Below are 25,357 nucleotides of genomic sequence, written 5' to 3'. Positions count from 1 at the left end.
AATTTTAGATCATCCATTTTTCCTTTTGTGATTACATTCTTCATCCAGGGTCCCAGTTTAAGTTTATTTATTTTTGAAAGAGAGACAGAGGGTGAGTGGGGGAGGAGCAGAGAGAGAGGGAGAGACAGAATCCAAAGCAGGCTCCAGGCTCTGAGCTGTCAACACAGAGCCTGATGTGGGGCTCAGACTCATGAACCGTGAGATCATGACCTGAGCTAAAGTCGGACATTCACCGACTGAACCACCCAGCTTCCCCAACCAGTGTCCAAGTTTAGACACTTAGTAGATGACTTTGAGAGGACTTTGCCTTATTTATGCAGAAGTTGCTCTTGTTCTCACGTCCTTAGCCGGCTGTGCTCTTCTCTCTCTGGGAATAGCATGGCTGGAACAGACCTTTGAGATACTGCTTCTATATGCATCATGTTTTGGTTCTCCCACGGACTCGAGTGAGGTACCAGGAGATGAGAGCTGGTGATGCTTGAATGAGACTAGGGTCTGCTTGCCAGCCCTTGGCAAATGTAGCATTTTGGGGAGTGTTCTTTGCAAACAACAGAAAGTGAGTTAACTATGGTATCCAGATAGCTTATTCGAAAACAAGAGATTTGTTGGAAGTCAATGGGTAGCTCAGAGAATCAACAGAAAACCAAACAACCAAGCCTTGGTAAAGGAGAGTAGCCAGGTGAGCTCTCAAGGTTTAGGTAGACTCAGTGGACTTGAAGGATATCTTTAGGTTAAGGCTCCGAATATCAGTTCCAGGTGTTGTTGGTCTTTGTATCTCTGCACAGGTTTTAGATTCCAGGGAGAGGGTTATTATTCCAACTCTGGTCACCATCACCCTTGAATCAGTGTGGGAAAGGAAAAGTTGACTCCCCTCCTCCCCCCACCTCCCCACCAGGACCACATCCGGTAAGGCTGGGAGGCAACTTCCTGTTCCTGAAAGAATGAAGTATTGATGCTGTCCGGCAGGCCAAAGCTCCAAGCTGACCCCACCACCTGCTGCTTAGTGGCCGTCCCATGTGCTTTGTGGGCACATAAACAGCGTCTCTGAAGTCAGGCGTGCTCCTCTCCCCCTTGACTGGTTCCTGTGCTGGGAGGATTTCAGTCACATGAATAATTCATTACCAGTTCTTACACAGAGATTAAATGGGGGGATGGCGAGCACTTTTTCACGGACTTTAGGCAGATAAACACAGAAATCTGGCTCAGAGCAAAGGTGAGCATGGAATTTACTTGAATCCTCTAGAAGGGAGTGATGGGGAGTATTGCAGCTCTGCATGTGTCTCTGGGTTAAGGACCTACGTCTGAAGGGCTGTCAGTCGGAGAACTTTAATGAGCCCTCATTACACTAAGACGTGTAGTCTGTGAGAGAAGGGACCGACTTATGATTGATACTGGAAATCATAAGTGGTGAAGGATCACAATTGGAGTTGGCACTAATTTCCCCTCACCGTGGAGCAAAAGTCAAGATTATATACAAAATCCAGTGGTTTCATTTTTTTCATGTTTAAAGATAATATAACCCTTTCTGTTAAGACTATAACACTCTAAAAAGGAGCAAAGAAAATAAAAATTTTGCCATCTGACATATTGAAATTTTTTTTGGAAAGACTCATTAAATTCTCAAATTATCAGATCATGTTGACGGGAACTCTTGTTTGAGACTTTGTTATAAAATTTATTTTAATTAAAAAATAGTTCCTACTTTGATGTGCCTACCACGTACCCCATCATACTGTTCTCAAAATGTATGTGGACTTGAATCATATGATATAGTTTAAACAGTGGATCATAGAAAGCCAAGAAAAATGCTAATTGGTTACTCAGTTATAAAAATACTTGAAAGGTATTTAAAATTTTTAATCTTAGGTCTTTATTTGTTTATATGGATTAAAAAACACTATCACTTCCCAATTTATGATTTGATATACGTAATCTCATTTAATCCTCATGAAACCCAGTGAGCCTGCATTATGTCCTTTTACAGGTGAGAAACTGGTGATCAAATACATTTTCTAAGGCATATTGTAGAGCTCTCACCAAAGACCACGCCCTTAAGGACTGTCCTATACTACATACGTCTATATTGCTGGCCCCGTATATCTTTTTGACAAAAAGCATTGGGACGTTTCTTTTCCCAAAGCCTGTTTACCCTGTTTCCTGACAACTTCGTTATGTTCAGAAACTGTTCAGATGTGTTATATCAGCCATCACCTTGTGCTTCTGTTTGCTGTGAATGCGGCAGCAGCTCCCACGTTGCAGCTGTATGCCCTGTGAAGCCTTTTGTCCTTTATGTCTGAGAGTAGCCTGACAACCTTTCATGTTGAATTCAGCAAGATTGCTTTTTATTTAACAAAGCTGAGTGTTGCTTTCTAAGGTGAAAAATAATTAAACGCTTTTAAAGATGTATTTGATTAACTGGAAGCTGATCTGTGTAAATTAATTATAACTATAATGATGTCATAGCCTTGTCTTTTGTTATTAACCAGGTAATTGACCAGAAGTTTGGAAGCTTATTGTAACTGACAGTTAGTGGTTTGACCTTGTGTGCTGTCTAGAAGTGCAACATGCACGATGCATGTAAATGCAGTTTTTTTTCACTGAGCTGCATGTATTGTCAGAGCATCTGATCCTGGGTTCTTATTTTCACTCTTCCCTTCTTTGCAGAAATTGCTACACTCGAACTAGATATTATCCTGATCTCTCTTACTGAAAGCATCTTGCCAAACACAAATGTGGTCCTTGAGTAATTATAATCAGAGATAATCATTGGCACATTAAGAACATATGATCAAGTAAACAAATGCCAAGATTAAAGGAATCTTGATTTTAAATTCCATGTGAGGGAAGGCAGAACAACTTTTTGTAGAGAAGACATTAAGAGGAAAAGTAAGGGCATATTTGACAGGTTGAGAGAGAATTTGTCCCCTCTTACTCTGCTTTGTCCAAGGAAGGTCAGGGCATGCATTTTAAATCTTTGAGTGATGGGAGCCTCTAACTTTGGTGAGTTGGTTTAAGGATGGGATTGTAAGAATAAAACATGGAGTGGAAGTGAATAATAATGGCTGACAAGCAGCGCTTCTTAGGTTAGCTGACCTCCCTCCCACACGCTTTATGCTGGTGGTATAGTCAGCTATGCCAGAATGGGACACAGGCATTCCTCAAATCCTCATGCTGTGCAAAATCATGTAATAAAAACCACAGGGCTTATGGTGCAAATGGTGGCTGGAGCAAAACACTCACAAAACTTTGTCAGTTGTACGTTAAAAAAAAAAAAAAGGAACCTAATAAAATGGTAGCACGGTCGCACGTGTTAAATGGTTAAGAAATACATAACTACTACAATAAATATGGTACTTTGCCTTCAAAAAATCCTGAATTTTGCTTGTGAAAGTGGTTGTCAGAGGATTGGAGCTAGTGAATTATTGTCAGGTGGTAGTAGAAGATTATCAGAAGTGGAAGGTAAGTTGTAACTGCAGATGTAATGCTGTAACTCGTAACATACTCTCTGATCTCAGGTAGGTGGTAGATGGTTGAGGTATGTAATTGGGTGCATTTGGTGAATTTCTGTGTAGCTTTCTTCAGCTGGGTGCAGTTTTCTGCTTTCACCTAATGCTTCTTGCGGATGAAATTGCGCGTAATCAAATGCGAAATTTGCATTATGTTCTGTTGTTCCCTGAATGTTAATTGCATTTGAACACATTTGCTTGTTATAAAGCAAGCACTATAGCAGAGCTGACCAGGCTAATTAACTTCTACTTCTCTAATGTAGTTCCAGCATTTACGCTAACAGCACATGCATGCTGTTTGCTGTCTTAAAAATATCTTTCCTTTTTTCCACTTTCTGTTTTTCAAATCCAGGTGCAAGGGAGGTATTCTCTGATTTGGACTGACGTAACATTTCTATACTGGCACATACTTGTACATTATTTTCCTGTTTTTAAAACGGGCTGGGTTCAGAAATGACACAAGACACAAGTAAACGCGGAGGAAACAACTAAATGGCCAAGTGGTTCTCAGCAGGAAAAAGCATATCCATTTATTAGGAGAAATTAAGCCTCTTCGAGCTCTGATGGGATTTTGCACAAGGAACAGTGAGTTTGAGTGATGTTTTACAATAATGTGAAGATGATTCCTATGTGACAGTCCCTTGGGTGAGACGGATGTCAAGTCTTCTAATAATATGAAGGTGCATTTATGCAGAAGTCATTCTTCAAAGGCAAAGTGAATGATGTGACCATGATTTTGGAGATTTGGTAAAACACGGGGCTAAGAGTTGAGATAGTGCTCCTTTATTCGAGCAATTCTTAAAAGGTAGAAAAGATATTTTTTCCTCTCTGTGGCTTGTCAGATTAAACCTTACTTTGTAGGACAGGACTGGGGGAGATGGCAGAATGCTAACCAGGGTGCACTTCACACCTGTCCCCCCCCCCCCCCCGCCCCCGCAGACCCACACTTTCCAGAGTCCTAGCCAGCAAAGTGCCTGGCTCTGGTGGGAGAAAGTCAGAGAAGGCGTGGAAGGCTTTTGATCCTCTGGTTCTCTCTTTGTATAGCATATATATATTCCACAGTGAGAAAAAAATGACATTTAGGTTATTGTTACTTTTTTGTCTTGATTTTTAAAATTGATTTTTTGTTTTTGTTGGCTATGACTGTGATAGTTACCAAAAGAAGTGGGGTATTTGAGTGTTACTTTGTATTACCTTCTTAAATATAGATCAACAAATTGTCTTGTATCAAGAAAACAATTAGATTTGGGGTGCCTGGGTGGCTTAAGTCAGTTGTGTGACTTCAGCTCAGGTCACATGATCTTGCAGTCCATGAGTTCAAGCCCCACGTTGGGCTCTGCGCTGACAGCTCAGAGCCTGGGACCTGCTTCAGATTCTGTGTCTCCCTCTCTCTCTGCTCTTCCCCCACTCATGCTCTGTCTTTTTCTCTGTCTTTCAAAAATAAATAAATGTTAAAAAAATTTAAAAAACGAAAACACTTAGGTTTGATAGAGTAAAAGTTTCCTGTAGTGAGATTTTCTATATTTGAAATAATTTCAAAATTCATATACATTTTGGTATGTTTAATGGAAGTCATCAACTGCCCTTTCTTGGGAAAGACTATTCTTTATGCTGAGATTATGTCCTTCCTAATTTTTTTGGTGGTCAAGTATCATATCTTTTATTGAAAGACAGATGATTTCTTATTTCAGCTCTGACATGTAAAGAGTTTGGAAATTGTCATCCCTGTCCTCACAACAGGACAAAAGCTGAACAAACTGAAAATCAAGATTTCATAGATCTGTCAGAGAACTGAAGTATAAGGCAGACTGTCACCCCCAAATCTTAGAGGCTCATATTGAAAGTCATAGTCAAGTTCATTCCTGTAGGAGAGGAAAAAATTCTGTTCTCTTCTATGCTCCTGGGTTCTCCAGTTGGAGCCCTGTAAACCAGACTGACAGAAGACAGATCAGCAAGAGAAAAACAAAACGAGTTTATTAGCATGTGTGTTGTGTATACATTTGGGAGTACACAGAGATGAGTAACTCAGGGGGATGGTTAGAACTTGGGCTTATATAGCATTTTAACAAAAGAACAACACGTTCGTGGAGAAGTGACAAGTCAAAGGAAAAGGACTTTAAGTTTCTGTAGGAGGCAAATATGCGGGGCAATTAATGGAAGATATGGGCTAGTTAGCAAAGTTTGTTATGTATATTTCATGGGTGTCCAATCAAAGGTTGTCCCAGATTAACTTTTGTGTTTCCTTGAAGATACGGAGGGGAATGCCTGCAAATTCATGTCCACCTCTTAAGTAAATAGAAGAGGGCAGAAAACTTTACTTGTATCTGCTTCTTCTCAATTGCCTTCAGCTCAAAAAAAATCTTCATGCCAAGTGGCATATATTGGTGGCATATTCTGCTTCCCTGCAATTAGCTTGCTTGGAACTGGGGTCACGGAAGGTAGTAACTATTAGAACTATTTAAATGGTAACTTCCATGATTTGCTGGAGTCTAAGTGTAGACTATCTTGAGAGTTAAAAACTCTCAGCTTTTCTGCAGACAAACCTGACTCATCATTTCATTTTAATAACAGAGACTAGAGCCGGATTATATCGTGGTTAAAATTTCTGCTTGTCTATAAAATGGGGAAATAATAATAACAGTGCCTGTTCATAAAGTTTGGAGGATCGACTGGGATACGTGAAATAAAACTAAGAATTTAGGAATGAGTTTGGTGTCTTTATCTAAAGGAAAACAACCCGTGGATTGGGAGGTACAGTGCCTAACAAGCAGTGAACACTCTTCTTTGAGGATTTTGGGCAAGCCGGAATGTGATAGGACATTACAAGGGGCAATGTGGAAGCGGGTCATGATTGGCTAGGGGGCGGGGATATCCTGATGAGGCTGGTGTGTTCTGTTTGCTAGGGTAAGATAAGGTAGCTGCAGCTAAAATGGAGGATCGTTAGTTGTGGTCAGGTTTCCTTGACAGTAAGGTGTTTCTTGAAAGTGCAGGCTGGCTGAGGTCTAGGTTTGTGATCTGGGTCAGGCCACGAGTGTGGCCTCCAGTTGTGGGTCCTGATCTGTGAATTAGTTTTATCAGATAATAGCACACGCGTAAGGTTGGAGAGCCGTACTTCCAAAGATGAACTGGTAATATGTGTGTGTAATTTTGGCCAGTGATTTGACTTTTCTTTTTGACCTCTATTTTAGAAAAACCAGCAATCAGGGGCGCCTGGGTGGCGCAGTCGGTTGGGCGTCCGACTTCAGCCAGGTCACGATCTCGTGGTCCGTGAGTTCGAGCCCCGCATCGGGCTCTGGGCTGATGGCTCAGAGCCTGGAGCTGTTTCCGATTCTGTGTCTCCCTCTCTCTCTGCCCCTCCCCCGTTCATGCTCTGTCTCTCTCTGTCCCAAAAATAAATAAACGTTGAAAAAAAAAATTTTAAAAAAGAAAAACCAGCAATCAATAGAAAGTGAGTATTTCTATTTAAGTCATTAAAACAATAGCTAAGATCTAAGGAGTGTTGACTGTGTGCTTGGCATTAGTTTAAGTACTTTGATGTTTTAAATAATTTAATCTTTACATTTAGCCATTATTACTACCACTCCATTTTACGTAGTGGGAAGCTAAGGCTTGGTTTAGCTGCCTTGCACAAAGTCACACAGCACACAGCTGAAGCCAGTGAGTGGGACCAATTTAGACTGGAGTATGTGCTCTCAAACCCCATGACACCCTGAAAACACGCAGCTTGGAGGATATGATAACTGGGTCTGGGGAAATCCTATTGACAGTTGTGGGCCATCCATTCAGAGAGCCTGCTGATGGTCAGGGAGCCTGCCAATGAGGAGCCTGGTCGAGAGCTGGGCTGGCAGTTGAGGAGGAATTGAATGGGTGGGGAGGAGTAGAAGGAAATGTGTCACGGAGCAGGGAGTGATGCTAGGAGGGCCCTTCCTACATCCCCTTCATCCATTCTGACAGATTTCTAGCTGTCAGGACCTGCTAGGACTCAAACACTAGCCTCTGAGTGTTTTCTCTGGCCCCTGACACTTGCTTTGCCTGGTATCACGAGCCACAAGTGACAGCGAGGTAAGGCAGACTCTCAGCCCTTTGGGCGATATCACTGGGACATATCTACGCCAGCTCCCAGACTTCCCAGTGAGATTAAGCCCCAGGCACCCATCGTGATGGCTGGCTTGATAATGCACACAGCTTTGGCTGCTTTGCCTTCCCTGGTTTGCTTCTCTACTGGCCTCCTGGTCAGTTGCCTCCCAAATGAATTATCATAAATCCCAAACGTGTGGCTTCCCAAATAAATTACTTGCACTGAGACCTTTGTCTCAGTGTCTGCTTCTGGGGGAAGCCCAAACAATGTATAATAATACCAGAACAAGTTGTTACAGTCATCAAGAGAATTCTAATTAAATCCTCATACCAACCCATTTTATAGATGGGAAAACTGAGGCATGGATTGGTGTGGTACTTTGCTCAAGGGAATAACACAGGTAATAAACAGACCAGATGGGTGATCTGATCCAAGGCAGCCGTCGTAACCTCTGCTTGTGCTGAGCAAAGACCTAGAGGCAGGCATGACCTGATCAGACAGCTAGGCATAGGAGAGTAACAGAAGTTACTCAGAGTTTTAAGTACTCAAGAGTTTTAAGTTTCATAATCCCAAGGGCTTCAAGGGAGCGTCTTGGCAGGGGTCTCTTGTTCTGCCATTACAAAGCTGCACAAAGGGTTTCTTTCTTTTAGACGTTGCTTGGGTTGGATTTATGAGCTCAGAATGCCCCTCATCTGGATTTTTGCACGTTGTTTTCCCTAGAGTTGGGGAGGTACAGAGAGAAACGAGGCCTGGTTGCCCTTCTGAGGGACCACCATCTGGGGCTTGCACATGGACGTGTTTGATTGTGGGCAGTTTATTGCAGAGAGGACCTTTACACCACCCCCCTTTCCCAATGATCTTATCCCTGAGAAATTCAAGGCAAGGTGACTTAAGACGCTCTGTGTCGTTTATGATTTTCCAAATGGCCCTCCCTTGATTCCAGTGAAAATGTTTGAAAGCCACCCAGCAAATGGGCAACAGTAAATGAGTAAAAATATTTGTGTGCACAGAAGGACTCCTGCTGGGGCACCTGGGTGGTTCAGTTGGTTGAGGTCCGACTCTTGATTTCAGGTCACGATCCCAGCCAGAGTTGTGGGATTGAGCCCCACGTCGGGCTCTGTGTCGAGTGTGGAGACTGCTTAAGATTCTTTTCTCTCTCTCCCTCTGCCTCTCTCCCCTGCTGGCACTCTTCTTTGTCTTTCTCTAAAATAAAAAAAATAAATAAATAAGGAGGACACCTGCTTACTGTAGAGTCATATAGTCAGACTCTTCTGGTGACCGTGACAGAATGAAAACTGGATCATTCTGTAGAACTGTTTTATGTTTCTGTAAATCTGTATCCTTAATCACCCTGTGGAGTGAAGCACTGTTACCTCTCTCATTTTGTGCAGGGGAATAATCAGAGCAGCTTCCTGACTTGTTTGAAGCAAACAGTTGTGTGCACTTTGTCTGTTTCTTTCTCTGAGCCTAATAACTCTGCCTCGCCTGTGGTAGATGGTCAGTGTGTTGTTTGTTGACTGATCACATGGGTGACCTGGTTAAAATGTAGCCGCTTCCAGCGTGCCTGGGTGGCTCCGTCAGTTGAGCGTCCGACTTCAGCTCAGGTCACGGTCTCATGGTTCATGAGTTGGATCAGCCTCTTTGCTGTCAGCCCGGGGCCTGCTTTGGATCCTCTGTCCCCCTTGCTCTCTGCCCATCTCCCATCCGTGTTCACGTGCACATGTGCGTGCCCTCGCTCGCGCTTTCTCAAAAATAAATAAACATTTAAAACAATTAGCCTCTTCCAGGCTAGGATGCAGTTAAACTTTCTTCTCCCAGGCGGGATTGATCGATTTCTCTCTGATCGTGTGCCTCTCTGTGTCTCTTTCTCCATCTGCCTCAGTCTCCATGTTTGGTGCATGTGTTTGGAGAGAACCGTTCGGTCTTAAGACTGGACTCAGACTTTCGGAGCTTTGTGTGCCCCAAAGCAACTTGATGATCCAACTCAGCCTAATGAGATGGATGTTCTTGGACATTCAGGACCCCAAAGCTAGGAGCAGACGTGGGATGAGTAGATCCAGGACCGTGGGCAGAAGCAGGAGAGGACGTGCTACCTCGCCGGGAAGGGTTTCTCTGGTTCATTTTCATCCTCTTCATGCTTTTTACCTAAGGTTTTCAAATTGCCAGGGGAATCCCCAGCATATTGCTTGTCACTAGCAAGGCCTTGTCTTTTGCTTTCACTTTGACAAAGTCCTTCGTCCCTGGGAGCGTATTATGAATCTTAATTTCCTCCACTCCGCGTAAATAAACTGACACACCTAGCTCTTCTGTTATTGTTGTTGAAACTAATTGAGAGCGTTTCCTAAATCTGTAATTCCTTTCCTGAGTCTCTTGCCTGTATGTGAAACCAGCTCATTGTCCCCCCAAGCCGGAGACTTTTCCAGAGGTTTGCTAACATGGGGCCTGATTATAGAGCCAGAGAAGAGGATGATCTTGAGCCCCAGCTTCCTAGAAGGGCGTGGCCCAGTTCTGGAGCCCCCGCCCCACTACTGCTTCAACAGCACATCTGTGCCCAAGATCACTGAGTCGGATGGGACAGTGGAGGAGTGGCAGGCTGTGGTAGACAATGAGGGCAGGACAGAGACCTGGTCGCCTAGCAAGATGATCCAGAATCACCCGACACCTTCAGCCCCCTGTGAAGCTGTTTCCGTCCTCAGCCAGTCCTCAGGGAAGTAGAAAAACGTGGTTTTTGTTGTGGTGGTGTTGGTGGTTTTTTGTTTTCTTGTTTTATCTTTTACTTCTTAGACCTTTCTATCCTCCTCCTTAATGACTGGGCCAGGATGGAAGCTGAAGTCTTCTGTCTAACCTTGTGTACCTCTTAGGTGAAATCGACCAAACCTTTGTGAACCTTATCACCCCCTGAATATGGTTAAGACTCCATAGGATAGAACAGATTATCAGGTCCTGACCTGACAGTTTCTTTTGGTGATTCTATTTATTGCCGTGGGGCATGTATTTCTGTGGCTCAGGGTAGATAATTGCATCATTTGAAATTACTTTCCGATATTTAATTTCAACTTCTCTTTTCATGGCTACTACCTTAGTTCTGCCTCAGTTATTTTTGTGTGTGCAAAATAAATTTTATTAAAATGTCTGCGTGCAGCAGCTCCAGAAACTCTGATGGCTCCAGAATTTCTATATCTAAGGGTCTCAGAAGGAGGGATCTGGTTGGAAGTGGAGGGGGCGCAGGGTTGGGAGCCAGTAGCCAGGGGATGCCTTAAAGCTGTGTTTGCATGGCAAGCATGCTCTTTTAATTAGATTGTATGTTAATTTGGATTATTTGGGGGGATGATCATGAAGATTAACAGCCCTCTCCCCCAGTGGGCACCATCTGCATATTTCTGAACTGTGTAAGTCTTACCCATTTTTTACCCAATCTTGCGAACATAACCCTTCTACCCTCAGCAACCAGAGTTGTTTATGTCTCAGAATTTCTTCACATTGGTTTGCTTTCTAGGAATTTTACTTTAAGATACCTGTTTACTTCTTTTGAGCTGTTAAAAATGTAATTCTCTCCTAGTAATAATTTTTGTAAATAGACATTCTATTTCAGTAACCCTCATTATGGTTGAAAGCACTATCTAACTTCAAATGTATGGCTCTTCCTTTTCTCTCTTGGTGAGATCTTTTTGTAAAAAGAAGCCCTTTGCTAAATGGTTAAGTAATGAAATCTTCACACTTATAATCACTTTTTTTTTTTCTCATTATTGCTTAAGTTAGATCTAATAAAAATGTACACCATATAAGTAGGGATTGAACTAAAAATGCAAAATTGTCTTCTTCCCTTTTAGTACTTAAAAAAAAAAGGTCTCTCAAACTTGAGTTTACCCTCCAAGGAGCATTTACGTGGAAGAAAAGTAGCTGGCATTGGAAGGGTTCCTAGTCTAGTGAGTTATGTTAAAAGATATTGGGTGAAGCAGAACTTTGAACGACTTCCTGCACTGCATCTAGATCACAGCCTGGAATTTCCAAAGCTTTTTATTTAACCACTTACAGACATTCGAGGCATTTGTTATACACGGTGGATGCGCAGACTTTGGGAGGGCTTGTCATAGGAACAGGCCGGAGCACCAAGGTTTGCAGTGGTGACAGATACAGATTAAGGGGCTTGCCAGATAAGCGGTACCATCTGGTGGGAGGAGCTGGATTTGAGTCCTAAGAATCCAGTTTATGAGCATTGCCATCTTGGTTTATCTGTACAGGAAAAACGGAATTTCTTTCTCTGTTTCATGGTTTCACACCGGAACTGCTGAAAGGATTTCTAGTAAACTGGGACAGTTGTGTTTGGAATGATCAGATTTAAAAACTAAGCTAGGGGAAGTGTGTGAAATGCACTTTGTGACCTCTGGTGGTGAGAGCACCCCGCATGACTTTCCATGTGTGGAGATGGTCACTTACTAAGCACCTTGGACAGTGAAACCCAGGGCTGCGGGGTGAACATCCCCTGAAAGGGCAGAATCTCCATGGAGCTACTCCTCACATGGGCAGCTCTGTAGAGTATGCTGCAGAATAGGCAGCAGGATGGTCAGGTGATTTTCCTGGCAAGTGCTTGGGTAGACCAGTTAGTCAATAAACATGGAACTAAGTTTGTCTTCAGACTATTGTGAGAATTACATGAAACAAATTACACATAACTACTTTGAAAACTGTAAATGTGTGAGATACTAGTTATTGGGGAAGTATGTAAATATTATAAGACTTTGAATCCTAGGCTGAAATGCTTGAAGTTGGTCAGATGATGATGGTAAAAATGTAATACCTGCTAACACTGGTATGTTGATTATGTGTGCTTATTATGTTTCAGGCTTTGTCCTTCATGGTTTATGGACATTAGCAAGTCTATGAGGCAAGTTTTAGTATTATTTTGTATGTATTTTATAAATAAGGGAACTTAGGCACAGACTGAGAATTTGAACAAGATCATAAAATTCCAATCAGTTGAATCAGGATTTGAACCCAGACCATTAGGCTTCAGCGTCCATTTTATTAACTATGATACTCTTCAGTCTTAGGATGATGTAGTAGAGAACATGATGGATTGGGGGCAGGGAATAACATGATAAGACTGGATTTTCAGTAAATCTAGTCAGTCATTATATAAGTGAATCAGGGGAAGAGTGCCCAGTGAGAAGGGCTTGACTTTTGGTCAGGTCTGTTACCACATAGTATATGCCTTTATTAACGGTTCCTCACTTGTCTGGAATATTCTATTGCTTCTTGTGTTATTCTAGTGGTCTTCAATCCCATCCCCCTCAGGGATCAGGGATTCTGCCTTCCACTTGAATGATACTGATACTTAAGACAGGCTAGTATAAACAACAGTTGGGCATTATCTCATTAAGATGTGAGCAATCTTATATTTGTTTTCATTTGGAGAGATGGTAGATGGGGAAAAAGAGGGAGGAGGAGATCTTGTGTCATAAAAACCCAATGTCTGGTAGCTTAAAATGAAAACAATTTAGCCAGTTGGCATTTGGGAGATAGTGTAATGGTTGTATAGAACTAGGTAAGACAATTTCTCAGGTGGTTGTAAAGATGGAGCATATGAGGTTGGAGAACCATGGAATCAATGGAGGTCTCAGAAGCCCTCAAAAGAGGAATTGTGCTTTCAAGTCCCAGTTTTTTCTGGAACAGAGACCAAGTTGTAGGTGTTTCCATGAATGAAACTTAATTACTGAGAGCGTCACATGTTCATGACTAGATCCCCGTTACCTTCTTAATATAATTTGATTTCAGTGTTCATTTTTTATTCATGAAGTCAGTTTTCATTCACTTGACTGTTTTCATCTCTTTGGATTGCTCTGGCTTTAATATGAAACGAGAGGGGCGCCTGGGTGGCTCAGTCGGCTAAGCATCCAACTCTTGACTTCAGCTCACCGTTTGTGAGATCAAGCCCCACATTAGGCTCTCTGCTGACAATGCGGAGCCTACTTGGGGTTCTCTGTCTCTCCCTCTCTTTCTGCCCCTCCCCTATTTGTGCGTGCCCCCCCCCTCAAAATAAATAAACGTGAAAAAATTTTTTTAAAAATAAGAAAATAGAGAATCGTACTCTGATTCTTTGGTCTGATTTATTGTGACTCAGGAAGCCAGTTAACAGATACAGGTGGCCAGAAAAATTTGTCATTTATATTCCACTTGCCATTAAACAATTATGGTACTATAAGAAAGATTCTACCCTGTACCCCCAAGACTCCCCATTTACTGATCAGCTCAGGTAGATGATTATTCTGGTAAATTGAATACAGTGTAAGGTATGAAAGCCATACCATCTGCTATTACATTTAATATTTAAATATTAAGTTAATTTTTTTTTCCTAATGTTTATTTATTTTTGAGTGAGACAGAGCACGAGAAGGGGAGAGGCAGAGAGAGAGAGAGGGAGACACAGAATCTGAAGCAGGCTCCAGGCTCTGAGCTGTCAGCACAGAGACTGATATGGGGCTTGAACCCACGAAGTGTGAGACCATGACCTGAGCTGAAGTCAGAAGCTCAGCCGACTAAACCATCCAAGAGCCCCTAAGTATTAAGTTTTAAAAGCATAATTTACATGTTATTCATGCAACTGTGTATTGCATTTAAAAACCATATATTGCCTCTAAGCTGTATAGGCTTTTTGAAATGTATTCATATATTTGGAAAGAGGAAACAAATTAATTACTTTGCAAGCATTTAGTTAATAAATTCTTGTCTTTCACTAAATGCAAATACATGTCGCACTATACCATTCTCTTATTTTCAAAAATGTTTTGGAAATGTGCATTTTGTAATTTGGTTCTCTTGGGACCTAAGGAAGCTAATACCTTTTAGGGAAAATAAAATTATGCTAATTATGAAGTTTTATTGGATGACCAAAGAATTTTATTATTTTGTGCCAGACTAAAATGTTACCATGGATTGGCCTTCTAGGAAGAAGTAGAGAAAATAATTTCTTACGTTTGGATTAGAAAAGCCATGAATGATAGGATTCCTGAGAGGCTTCGAGGGGTGAGAAGAAATGGTTTAGTTCAGTTCATTCCTAGAGAAAGTAGATTGTACTAAAACCAAATAAGAAAAAAATGCATTGTGTTTTGTGTGTATTTTGACCAGCTTAGTGTGGTATTTATGATGCACTAATTTGTTGTCCAGCTCTCGTAATTTAAAAAGCAGAGGAAGTGCTTATGTTTAACATAATCTGCTATTTCCATAACAGTTTTGCTTCGTTTGAAGCAATAAAACATATTAACAGTTTTGCAATATTTATTGTCACATGAGTGCCTGAGCCAGGCCCCTGCTAGTGAAGTACAGTCAGTCACATTCACTCTCAACACGACACATCCAGGGGGACCGCGGTGCTAAAATCTTGGCATTGTAGGGGCGCCTGGGTGGCTCAGTCAGTTGGGCATCTGACTTTGGCTCAGGTCATGATCTCACAGTTCAGGAGTTTGAGCCCTGCGTGGGGCTCTGTGCTGACAGCTCAGAGCCTGGAGCCTGCTTCTGATTCTGTGTCCCCCTGCTCCTCCCCCACTGGCGCTCTGTCTCTCCCTGTCTCAAAAATAAAAAACATTAAAAAAATATGTATGTATTTTTAAATCCTGGCAGTGTAACCAAAACAATTTCTTTGTGGTTCCATCTTTCTTTCTGAAGCTTTCTTTTGACCTGAGGTTGTTAAACTGTTTCTTGGAGGGAGAGAGAGGTGCGGAGAGGAAGAAACAAAGAGAGTAGAGAGAGAGAGAGAGAGGGAAGGAGGGAGAGGGCGTGAGCTTGTCTGTATGGTTATGTGTGCCTATCAACATGTGTTTATATTACGTTTTAAGCAATGAAAATTTAGGCATTTGGTCAATGTCCTTAGTCATTAGGGAAGTCTAAGTCAGTGCCACCTCACACTCACTCAGATGGCTGTAGTGAGAAAGGTGGATAAAAACAAGTATGGTTGAGAACGTGGAGAAATTGGAACCCTCATACGCTGCTGGAGGGAATGTAAAATGGTACAGAAATGTGGAAAACAGTTTACCAGTTCCTCAAAAAGTTACACATAGAGCTACCATGTGACCCAGCAATTCCACCCCTAGGTGTATATCTAAGTGAACTGAAAACATGTGTGCCTACCAAAAAAAAAAAAAAAGAAAAAAGAAAAAAAAGACGCATGAACATTCGTAGCAGCATTAATCCTTAGAGTCAAGAAGCGGACACAACCCAAATGTCCATCAGCTGTCAGTGGATCAACACTGTTACCGCCAGATGCCAAATTGGGAATGTAATTTCTAGCTGCTGTTTATTCTTGCAGCTTCAGGGTTCTGAATTCTTCTAGAACATTTTAACTGAAAATTGAGACCTATACCACTGTAGTAAATGGTAATGATGAAATACTTTCTGCTTTGTAAGTAGAATTGAAAATCACTGTAATTAGTTTTTCCCCTTTTTATAAAACCCCTTTCTCTGCCCCTTGAGACACATTGGTTTCCCAAGTTACGAATTCACTTTCTTTTGTTTGTTCTAGCCACTTAGTTTTTCTTATTACATACCTGTTTAATATTTAATTTCTCATTAAAAGTAAATATGGCTAATTTTCCTTTCAGTATTCCAAGAAGCCCTCCATTTCTCTCCGTCACAACTTTGATATAGTGCTGTCTAGTGTGTATGACTACATAATTCAAATGCCTTTTTTTTAATCAAATAGTCCTGGCAAAACAACCTATTAATACATTTTAAATGGATCAGAGGCTTATTTCTATAAAGTTAAGATAAAAGCTGTAAACACTGTTCTGGAGCTAAAATGTAAATGGATTCATATGCATAGTTCTGTGGGGAAGGTGGTTCCAGTTTGTAGGAAAAATACTTAGAAATGAACCGATTATAGCCTTTTCAGTCAGTCTTACTTATTGCATATGGAGTCCTTGGGCACATAACTGATTAAGCACTAACTCTATGCCAGTCACTGTGCTAGACTCTGGGTATTCGGTGGTGATCAGAACAGATAAGGTAATTCTGCCCTCGGCCATTTCTGCTGCAACCTTGGAGCTCCTGGTATGGGAGCACAGTGACTGGGGAAGAGACCAGAGAGGTGGGCGGGGTCCTGTTTGTCACAGCACGTGGTTGTGGTTAGGCGTTTGGACTTTATTCTGACTTTCATGAGAAGCCATTGCGGGGGAATCCAACTTTGGCTTTATAGGGATTACTGTGGGTGGTGGTGGAAAAGAGTTGGTGGGTATGAGGATAAGCAGAGAACCCAGTTAGGGAGTTTGTTGTAATCCAGGCAAGGTATGATTGTGGCTTAGATTGGACTAGGGCTCAAGAGCTAGAAAGAAGTAGATTGACACCCACTGTGGAAGAAATCACCTACGTGTGGTGGATGGGATGTGGGGGTCGGGGATTGATGGGGGCGAAGGCGGGTCAAGGATGTTTCCTACATCTCTGACTTGAACAGCTGGGGAGCGGGAAATTCTGTGTCCTGAGATGATGAATATGGAAGCAGAATTAGAAGGGATGATCCAGTGTTCAGCAGGGGGGCAGGTTGACCATGTGGGGAAAGACGGGTTTGAGGTGGGGGGAGTGTAGGGACTAGCCTGCTCTTCCTTGGGCTGTGGTAACTGCTTTATGGTCTGGGTACAAGTTAGAATAAATAAATCACTTCCCAAACCAAACACGCTGAACTGGTTTCCAGCTTATAGACGAGTCGCTGTAACCCATCATGCCTCTGTGGTCTGTTATAGTTCCTCAGTCTGAAGATTTTTATGTATTAGATGAGCAGGAGAAAACAACATTCATTTATGATCAGTGCTCACTTACTGTGATCTCTTCCCTTTGGCATTCCTAGAACTGTGCCTGCCTGGCCCACAAGGTCAGGTTATAGATTTGATCTTCACATGGACCATGTGGATTTTCTGTTACCATGTTACAGGCTGCATCCCTGACTTCGTAAGTCTGACTCGATAGCTTTATGCGGAAGGAAAGTGGGCCATAGAGTTGGTATGAAATATGCCCATTTATCTTTGCTACATAAAACCCCTGACTTCTAATTCTACCCACACTGGTATTCTAGAGGCCTTTATTTGGAAATGTGGGACTCAAATATATATTCTGCACATCTCACATCGGCTATGGTTATAATCTGCCTTCGCATTAAGTATACGTTTGTTGTGGGTGTGAACCACACCATTTTAGTCATCCTTTGATTTTCTACAGCCAATATTTTTATTTCTTTCAGCAAATAGAAACGGATTATGTAGAGGCTGAGATTATAAGTGTTGCGTCCTTTGCTGTACCTCTACTGCCTGGCATAGAGACTGGCATGCTTTTGGCACTTGATGTTTATTAAATCAATGAGGGACAGAAGAAATGGCTAAGTAGACATTTTGTGAGAAGGAGGGGTAATTCAGTTTTCAGAAACCAAGAGATCAGGCAGGCTGTATTCTTCCTGTAAGATTATGGTCCTGAAACGTACTGAAAAATCCAGGCTTCAGAATATAAATTTAGGGAATCAAAATGACAGAAAGGATTTTAGAAACCATGGGAATGGAGTTCCATGAGCATGTGCAAAAGAGAGCAAGGATAGAGGAAAAGGGAAAAGCAGAGAAAGGGGGATTGGAAGGAGGGGTGGCGGTACAGGAGAGCACAGCGTCCAGGAGGCAGGAGGCGTCACCAGCTGGAGATGGTGGTGAGAAGGGACACGGATGGAAAGGGACCTTTGGATTTGGGCAGAAGTCAAGCAAGTGTAATATGAGCCTGAGTGCACAGTGTGATATGAGATTGGGGAAATTCCATTGTCTTTTTGTTCATATTCCTCATCACTAATGATTCCAGTCAAGGAGTCAAGGGGGGGAATTTTCTTTCTTTTTTTAAAAATTTTTACTCTTTATTTTTATTTTTCTAATATTTATTCTTTATTTTATTTTTATTTTTTATACTTTTATTAATTTTTTTTTTTGACTGAGAGAAAGAGAGCAGGGGAGGGGCAGAGAGAGAAGGGGACAGAGGATCCACAGTGGGCCTGGTGCTGACAGCAGAGAGCCTGATGCAGGGCTCGAACTCATGAACCATGAGATCATACCCTGAGTCAAAGTTGGTTGCCTAACCGACTGAGCCACCCAGGCGCCCCAAGGGGGAATTTTTCTTAAGCGAAGACATAATTAGTTTTGATTTCCTCCTGTGCACAACCTGGCATCATAGGGCACTCTTTATATTGAGATTGAAGGGTTCGTTTTGTGATTTCTTATAAGCCGATTACTTAATGTTTAAGGCTGTATTTTTTCATTGCTCCTTTTATAGGTATTGAGGTTTGATATTAAAATTATTTAGGGAATGTTGCAAAAAAAAGTCACAGTAGCTGGAGATTTGAAAGTCGACTTGAATGTCAATGTGAAAAATATAGACTGTTTCTCTAAAATAACCCAGGAGCTGATCTTCAGTTGAAATTTTATTAAGTTCTGTAGTTCATGAGAATGGTATTGAACTATGTTAATAAGCCCATAGCAATAAAGAACCTTGGGTTGTGCTAATAATGCGGGTATACACATACACACATGCATGCACACAAGCGTAATTTTTTCTGGGTCATTTCCTAGAATCCATATGGGAGGAGGATAGGGAGTACATTTGCACCTTATTAAGATGCTACAATTTGCAAAACTTGCCCACATAAGTGGGCTTACCTTACAGTAATAAAAAAATGTGTCTACTGTGTATTTGACATCTGCTGCTTTCCAGACGTATTACAGTAATCCTGGGAAGGAGGTATTATCATTCCTAATTTAAAGTGAAGAAAGTAAAGTTCAGAGAGTAATTTGCTCTAGGTCACAAAGCTTATAAAGTAGAATTGTACCCGTTTTTAGCCCGAAGCCCATGTACCTTCCAACGTTCTGTCTGAATGAGAATCTTTAGGGTATCAGAGTAAGTCATGTATTTGGTTGGGAGCCCAAGAACCTCCATAGAGTAAAAACCACTAGATGAGAACTTTTGCAGCATCCTGGCCCCAACCTGCCTATTTACCCTTATCTGCAACTGACATTTTTCTTCTTTCTTCCTGTTATGATGGACGAGGCTGTTCCCTCCAAGGACGTAAGTTCTTATCTTTTGCGTCTTTAGTCTGTGGCTCTTTCTTTACTAACTTCTTCCCGTAAGCCTAAGCTAGTCCCTCACCAAAGGAAATCCCTTCAGTATTGGTGAGTAATTGCTGTGTAACATACCAGTCTAACACTTGGTGAAGTTACAGTGTGATTTATTTAGCTCATTGTTCTGTGGGTCAGCAAATGAGGCCGGGCTGTGCTGGATTCACATCTTGTCTGTGGTCAGCTGCTGGTCAGCTAGACAGCTTTGCTTCAGAGGCATTAGCTGGCTAGTGGTCAGGGCCATAAGGGTGCCTGGAGCTTGTGTCTTCCCTCATCCAGCAGGCTAGCCCAGACTTGGCCACTTGGTTGCTTCAGGGGGATTCAAGAGAAAGCAGAAGCCTGTCAGTCATCTCGAGGGCTACATTCAGAATTAGTGTCCTTTTGTTTGCGATCTACCAGCCAGAGGAAGTCACAAGGCCAGCCCAGGTTCAGGGGGTGGAGACGTAGTGCTGAACTTGGTGCTCTGTCTTGTTGCTACTTCTGTTTTACTCCGTTAAGACCACAGTCCTGTTACCACCTCGAGTTTGGGCTTCCTCTATCACTGAGCTTAAAATATAGTATGGCAGTTGTTGGCTTACTTCTTAGTAGAAGGTGACCTCCTTAAAGACAGTGACCATTTGAATCTAGGATTTGGCACATAGCAAGAAACTTTAAAAAAGCAGAAGTTTTTGTGAAGATAAAGCATCCTAGCAGTTGATAACTGACAATATGGAATAGGAGATAGTAAATGATTGCATTTTAAAAGCTGCCAGTGGAAGTTTAAAAACTTTGGGGATAAATAAATAAATAAGTAAATAAATTAAAAATAAAAACTTTTGGGCAGACTTTATCAAATATATCAAAATTGAATATTTCTTTAAAAAAATTAAGGTGGTAAAGAATCTTGCTCAGCATTCTGAGTAGAAATTGTTATTAAATATTTACATACTATCTTTTAGGATTTTTTTTATTAGGTTGCAAGTTTATTTATAAGGAAGACAAGTCATATTTTCATGGCATATTTGTCACAGAAAGCATACCCATCCATTAACTGGTCCATTGGGATTTGGGTGAAGTGTTCTGTTTTAGAATGTAAGATGAGGGAGGACATCAGCTAGCATCCTGGATGTTGGTCTGGAAGACATTGATAATAAATGTTTCTGTCAGACAGGAGGTGTGAGATATATATGCATATATATATATATATATATATATATATACACACACACACACACACACACACATATGTATATTTATACATATACATATATATATATATACATATGTACGTATATGTATGTATAACATAAGCTCATCTTCAAATGAGTATGTCTTATTGGTGCATTAAGTCTTAATTAGTGGATTTTCATGTGCATTTTATTTTATGTTTTAGGTTCAGCTCCCTGTATATCTTCCCAGATGCCTAAAACCTGACCACAATTTTCCATCACTGGGTTGATATCTAACCATGCAGCGGAGATCAAGAGGAATTAATACTGGACTTATTCTGCTCCTTTCTCAAATCTTCCATGTTGGGGTCAACAATATTCCACCTGTCACCCTAGCAACTTTGGCTGTCAACATCTGGTTCTTCTTGAGTCCTCTGAAGCCACTGTTGGGCTCCTGCCTTAGCGTGGAGACGTGTTACCAGCAGAAAGACTGGCAGCGCCTACTGCTTTCTCCTTTTCACCATGCAGACGATTGGCATTTGTATTTCAATATGGCATCCATGCTATGGAAAGGAATCAATCTGGAAAGGAGACTGGGAAGTAAATGGTTTGCCTATGTCATCGTCACATTCTCACTACTCACCGGGGTGGTGTACCTGTTGTTGGAATTTGCTCTTGCAGAATTTATGAATGAGCCTGGCTTCAGAAGGAACTGTGCTGTAGGCTTCTCAGGTAAGGCAGATAGATTTCTAAAGTAGCATGCATGAAGACAGAGAGGTGTGGCTGTTGCCATTTTATGAAATGTGGGTCCCTGTTTGGCGAGGGAACTGAATTCTGAGTGGCTAAAGATTGCCGGGGCTTGGATTTTGGAGAGAAGGATGATTGCAGCACAGGAGGGACATAGATCTTGCTCTTAATCTATGTTAATCATTCACTGATTAACTGCCTCATTCACTCTTGGACAATTTGTTTGGACCAGGGTCTGCTCGAAGGTAGTTTTGTTAGGAGATGTAGTTCTAGAAACATGTACTTGCTCCATCATGGTGGGGCCAAGGAGAGACCCCCTGGTGTATCTGTGATAAGGAGTTCTCTAAAACATTGAGTATGCCTCTCAATGACTTCATTAAAATGCACCACACCCTACCATGGCATGCGTGCCATGTTTTAACAACTATGATAGTCACTCTATATGTATCTCATAGGACTGAAATTGCCATTGGGGCTTAAAGTAGGTGTTCTAAGAATTAGAATGCGAAGGGGAGGAGGGAAAGAGTCCTGCAACAGAAGGAAATCTAACTCTTTTCTCTACCCTCCCTGCCATCCATCCCCCTTCCCTCTAAGATACATCCTCATGCAACCAGTTGTGGGAGAAGAAAGGAAACATGTCCTGCCCTCAACACATCTTTCCATAGAGGTTCAAAATATACACATTACTGCTATTTTTTTTAATTGAGTTGAAAAATCACATAGCTTAAAATTAACGATTCTGAAGTGAACAATTCAGTGGCATTTAGTACCATTTCAGGTATTTTATTCCCATTTTATGGGTTATATATTTTCTAGCATGCTGAAAGTCACCACGACCTTCTGTGTTAAGAAACATCAGAAGAACAATTGCCCTGAACATTTTGAACATTGTCTTTCTACCAAAAGCTGGGTTGACTTGTAAAGAATAGAGTGTGTTTCAAAGCAAGAAGTTGGATATAGTCAAATAATCATTTTTACATTCAGTTCATTTTCTTTGTAAATGTTGATTGTCTCCACATTTGGATTGTTGATATTTGTATGCTCTTTATTCTCTTCTAGGAGTTTTGTTTGCTTTGAAAGTTCTTAACAACCATTATTGCCCTGGAGGCTTTGCCAACGTTTTGGGCTTTCCTGTACCCAACAGATTTGCTTGTTGGGCAGAACTTGTGGCTATTCATTTCATCTCGCCAGGGTAAGTGTTTATTCTCAGAATATACAAATGAAGAACCTGATGTTCCATGGAGAAAGAATTGCAATAATAATGAGGTAACCAGTGGTTTCTTTACAGCAAAGTTGATTCTTTAAGGGCAGCGTTGAGCTGACTCATTTTCACATCAGACATTCCTGAGTTTGAGTCCTGTCCACTATGAGTCCTGTGACTTTTGGTAAACTTGTCCTGAGTTTCAGTTTCCTTGCCCTGGAAGTAAGAATAAGAGAACCTGATATACAGATTGGCAGGATCAACATTAATGTGCATTGATTCTAATAATAGTAATGCAAAAAGGCACATAGAGACCACATAATTATAAAGATAAAAATCACAAGATGTGTTGGTTCAGTTGGTCCACAAGACGTGTTAAGCCATTTTTCTTGTGAAGTGCCTTGGTAATAGAACTCTTAAAACAAAACAAAACAAATAGTCCTTACTCACAAGTTCTTGGTACTAGAACTCTTTAAACGAAAGACTTTACTCACAACTTTACTCAGTATATAAAATGGATCAACTGTGAATGGTTTACGGTTGAGAGGAAGCACGGGGCCCCATTCCTTTTGCTGTACCCCCGTGTTGCTGTGGTTGCCTTAGAGGTACCTCCATAACACCTGAGGGCTCCAAGGAATACAGTTTAAGAACCACTGATTAAGATGCATCCTTTCCTTTTCAGATGAGGACAAGAAAAGTCAGGAGGTTAAGGTGCTTTTTAAAACAGCTCATGGTAGACACTAGCATAATAAGAGTTACGACCTCCCGACTCCTGGTCTGGTGATCCTGCCTGGGGTGCTGCACGTTCCCACTTTGGTTCCTTTCCCTGTTTTTGCTTAGAAAAAGGAGGGTGAGGGGCACCTGGGTGGCTCAGTCAGTTAAGCATCTGACTCTTGGTTTCGGCTCGGGTCTTGAACTCACATTTTGTGAGACAGTGTGGAGCTTGCTTGGGATTCTCTCTCTCTGCCCCTCTCCCACTCCAGCTCTGTCCCTCTCTCTCAAAATACATAAAGAAACTTAAAAAAAAAAAGGGAAAAAAGAGGGTGAATTGTGTTATTCTCCCACATCTTCCACCAGTTTCACTTCTCTTCATCTATATATGCTATTGGAAGCACATGGGGTTTTTTTGTTTATTTTTACCATGGGGACCTGGATGCTGTTTGGAGAAGGGGGAAATTCAGGAAGATTCAGGAAGAAGTGAGGAGGATTTTTTTTTCCTCTCCTTTTCGTTTCAGACAGGGGTCTTATTTTGCTTTTGGTTCGTGTGGCCGTGTTGGGTGTTGTACTTTATCTGGGAATTTTCTCTGTGGGCTGTGCGTCAGCCCCGTAACCTGAAGTTCCTTCTTTCATGCTAATTTTCCATCGTGGGCAACCATTGCCAGCTGGTCCGTAAAAGGCAGCGATGTGACCACTGAGCACCATTCATTTGCAACTGTATTGTTACCTCGTGACAGTTCCATGAAGAAAGCCTAACAAAATCTTCAAAGTTTTCTTTGAAAAAGGGTCCAGTAATGTCTGTCCCTTATCTGAACAGCCCGCTCACTCTATACCTTGTCACTCACAGCTCCCTGACTTGCTTGATGTGACTTGGTCCTCTGTGTGGAGGAGAGACTGTTGTTTGTGACCACAACACCCAACATTCATATTGAAATTACTCCCTCTGATACTTGAACTTTTATTCTATGATGGATCCATTGAATAGCAGTGCCTTTAATATTCTCATGCGACCATTTCTGAAGACTTCTCAATCATCATGCACTTTATTTTTTTTTAGGGTCCCCCCTCCCTTTCCATGGAAAACGCATGGTTCCATTTTTAGGTAACATGCTTATTCTGCACGGAGGGACCCAATATTCTGAGCCTGGGAATTAGATGACATTTTCCTATCTTTGAAGCTGGAAAGAAATAAATCTTTTTGGTTTTTAAGATTTGACTACTTTGAATGATAAACTTACTTCTGATGCCCAAGCATCTGCTTATGCCGGTGTCTAAATAAAGACCCAGCTAAACACTGGTCCAGGAAACTAAGAAGCGAGTGCTTCTTTGAGATGGATCTTGGAAGAATGGAAGAAACCAGAGCTCTCTTGGCTCTACATTGTTATTCTCCTAGTGGTTGTCAATTAGAATTTGCACTGGGAAAACACTGTAAATCTTTAGAACAAAGCCTGCTTTATTGTCAGACTTAATGAGCTGCCCTCTGGGGAGAAAAAAAAAATCTGCCAAGCAAACATTTGGTGGACCTCTGTGTTTTATGAAAGCCACGGAATTAGTAATTTCCCCCAGTTACAGCGTGTTATGGAGGGAAGCCACTCCAAACACCCAGCCATTAGGCACTGTGAGGGGTTGGGCTCGACCAGCGGATTGAAGTAATAGCACTCATTTGCTGGTGCCTTTGCTTTTCACAGTACTTGCTTATACCTTGTTTCCATGACTGCTTTGCCTCACATGGTCTTTTCATTTCCTTGCGTGGCCTGGGACCCTGCTAGGTGACTGTGTTTGAAGAAGTGTCCCTGCTCTGGAGGTGACACAGCAGGGAAGTGTGCAGACTCCTTGAG

General features: G+C 41.7%; 1 protein-coding gene across 12 annotated transcripts in view; it reads left to right on the top strand.

Moving 5' to 3' along the window:
• Positions 1 to 25,357, top strand: part of RHBDD1 (rhomboid domain containing 1) — a 164,041-nt gene that overhangs the window by 29,245 nt on the left and 109,439 nt on the right. For 9 of the 12 annotated variants that reach the window (XR_007154994.1, XR_007154995.1, XM_047872321.1 and 6 more), the window contains 2 exons: positions 21,079 to 21,586; positions 22,661 to 22,793. Coding sequence is in view for 10 of the 12 variants with exons in the window: in XM_047872321.1 (XP_047728277.1) it covers positions 21,154 to 21,586; positions 22,661 to 22,793 (566 nt within the window). In the remaining 2 variants the exon portion in view is untranslated. Of the gene's footprint in view, positions 1 to 10,007; positions 12,470 to 17,140; positions 17,518 to 18,593; positions 19,657 to 21,078; positions 21,587 to 22,660; positions 22,794 to 25,357 lie in introns of those variants that run through there. The other 3 variants (XM_047872317.1, XM_047872316.1, XM_047872320.1) reach the window with 3 other exon arrangements.

Source organism: Prionailurus viverrinus, chromosome C1 (genome assembly GCF_022837055.1).
Source record: "Prionailurus viverrinus isolate Anna chromosome C1, UM_Priviv_1.0, whole genome shotgun sequence".
NCBI lineage: Eukaryota > Metazoa > Chordata > Mammalia > Carnivora > Felidae > Prionailurus > Prionailurus viverrinus.
This window is presented reverse-complemented; position numbering and strand designations above follow the sequence as displayed.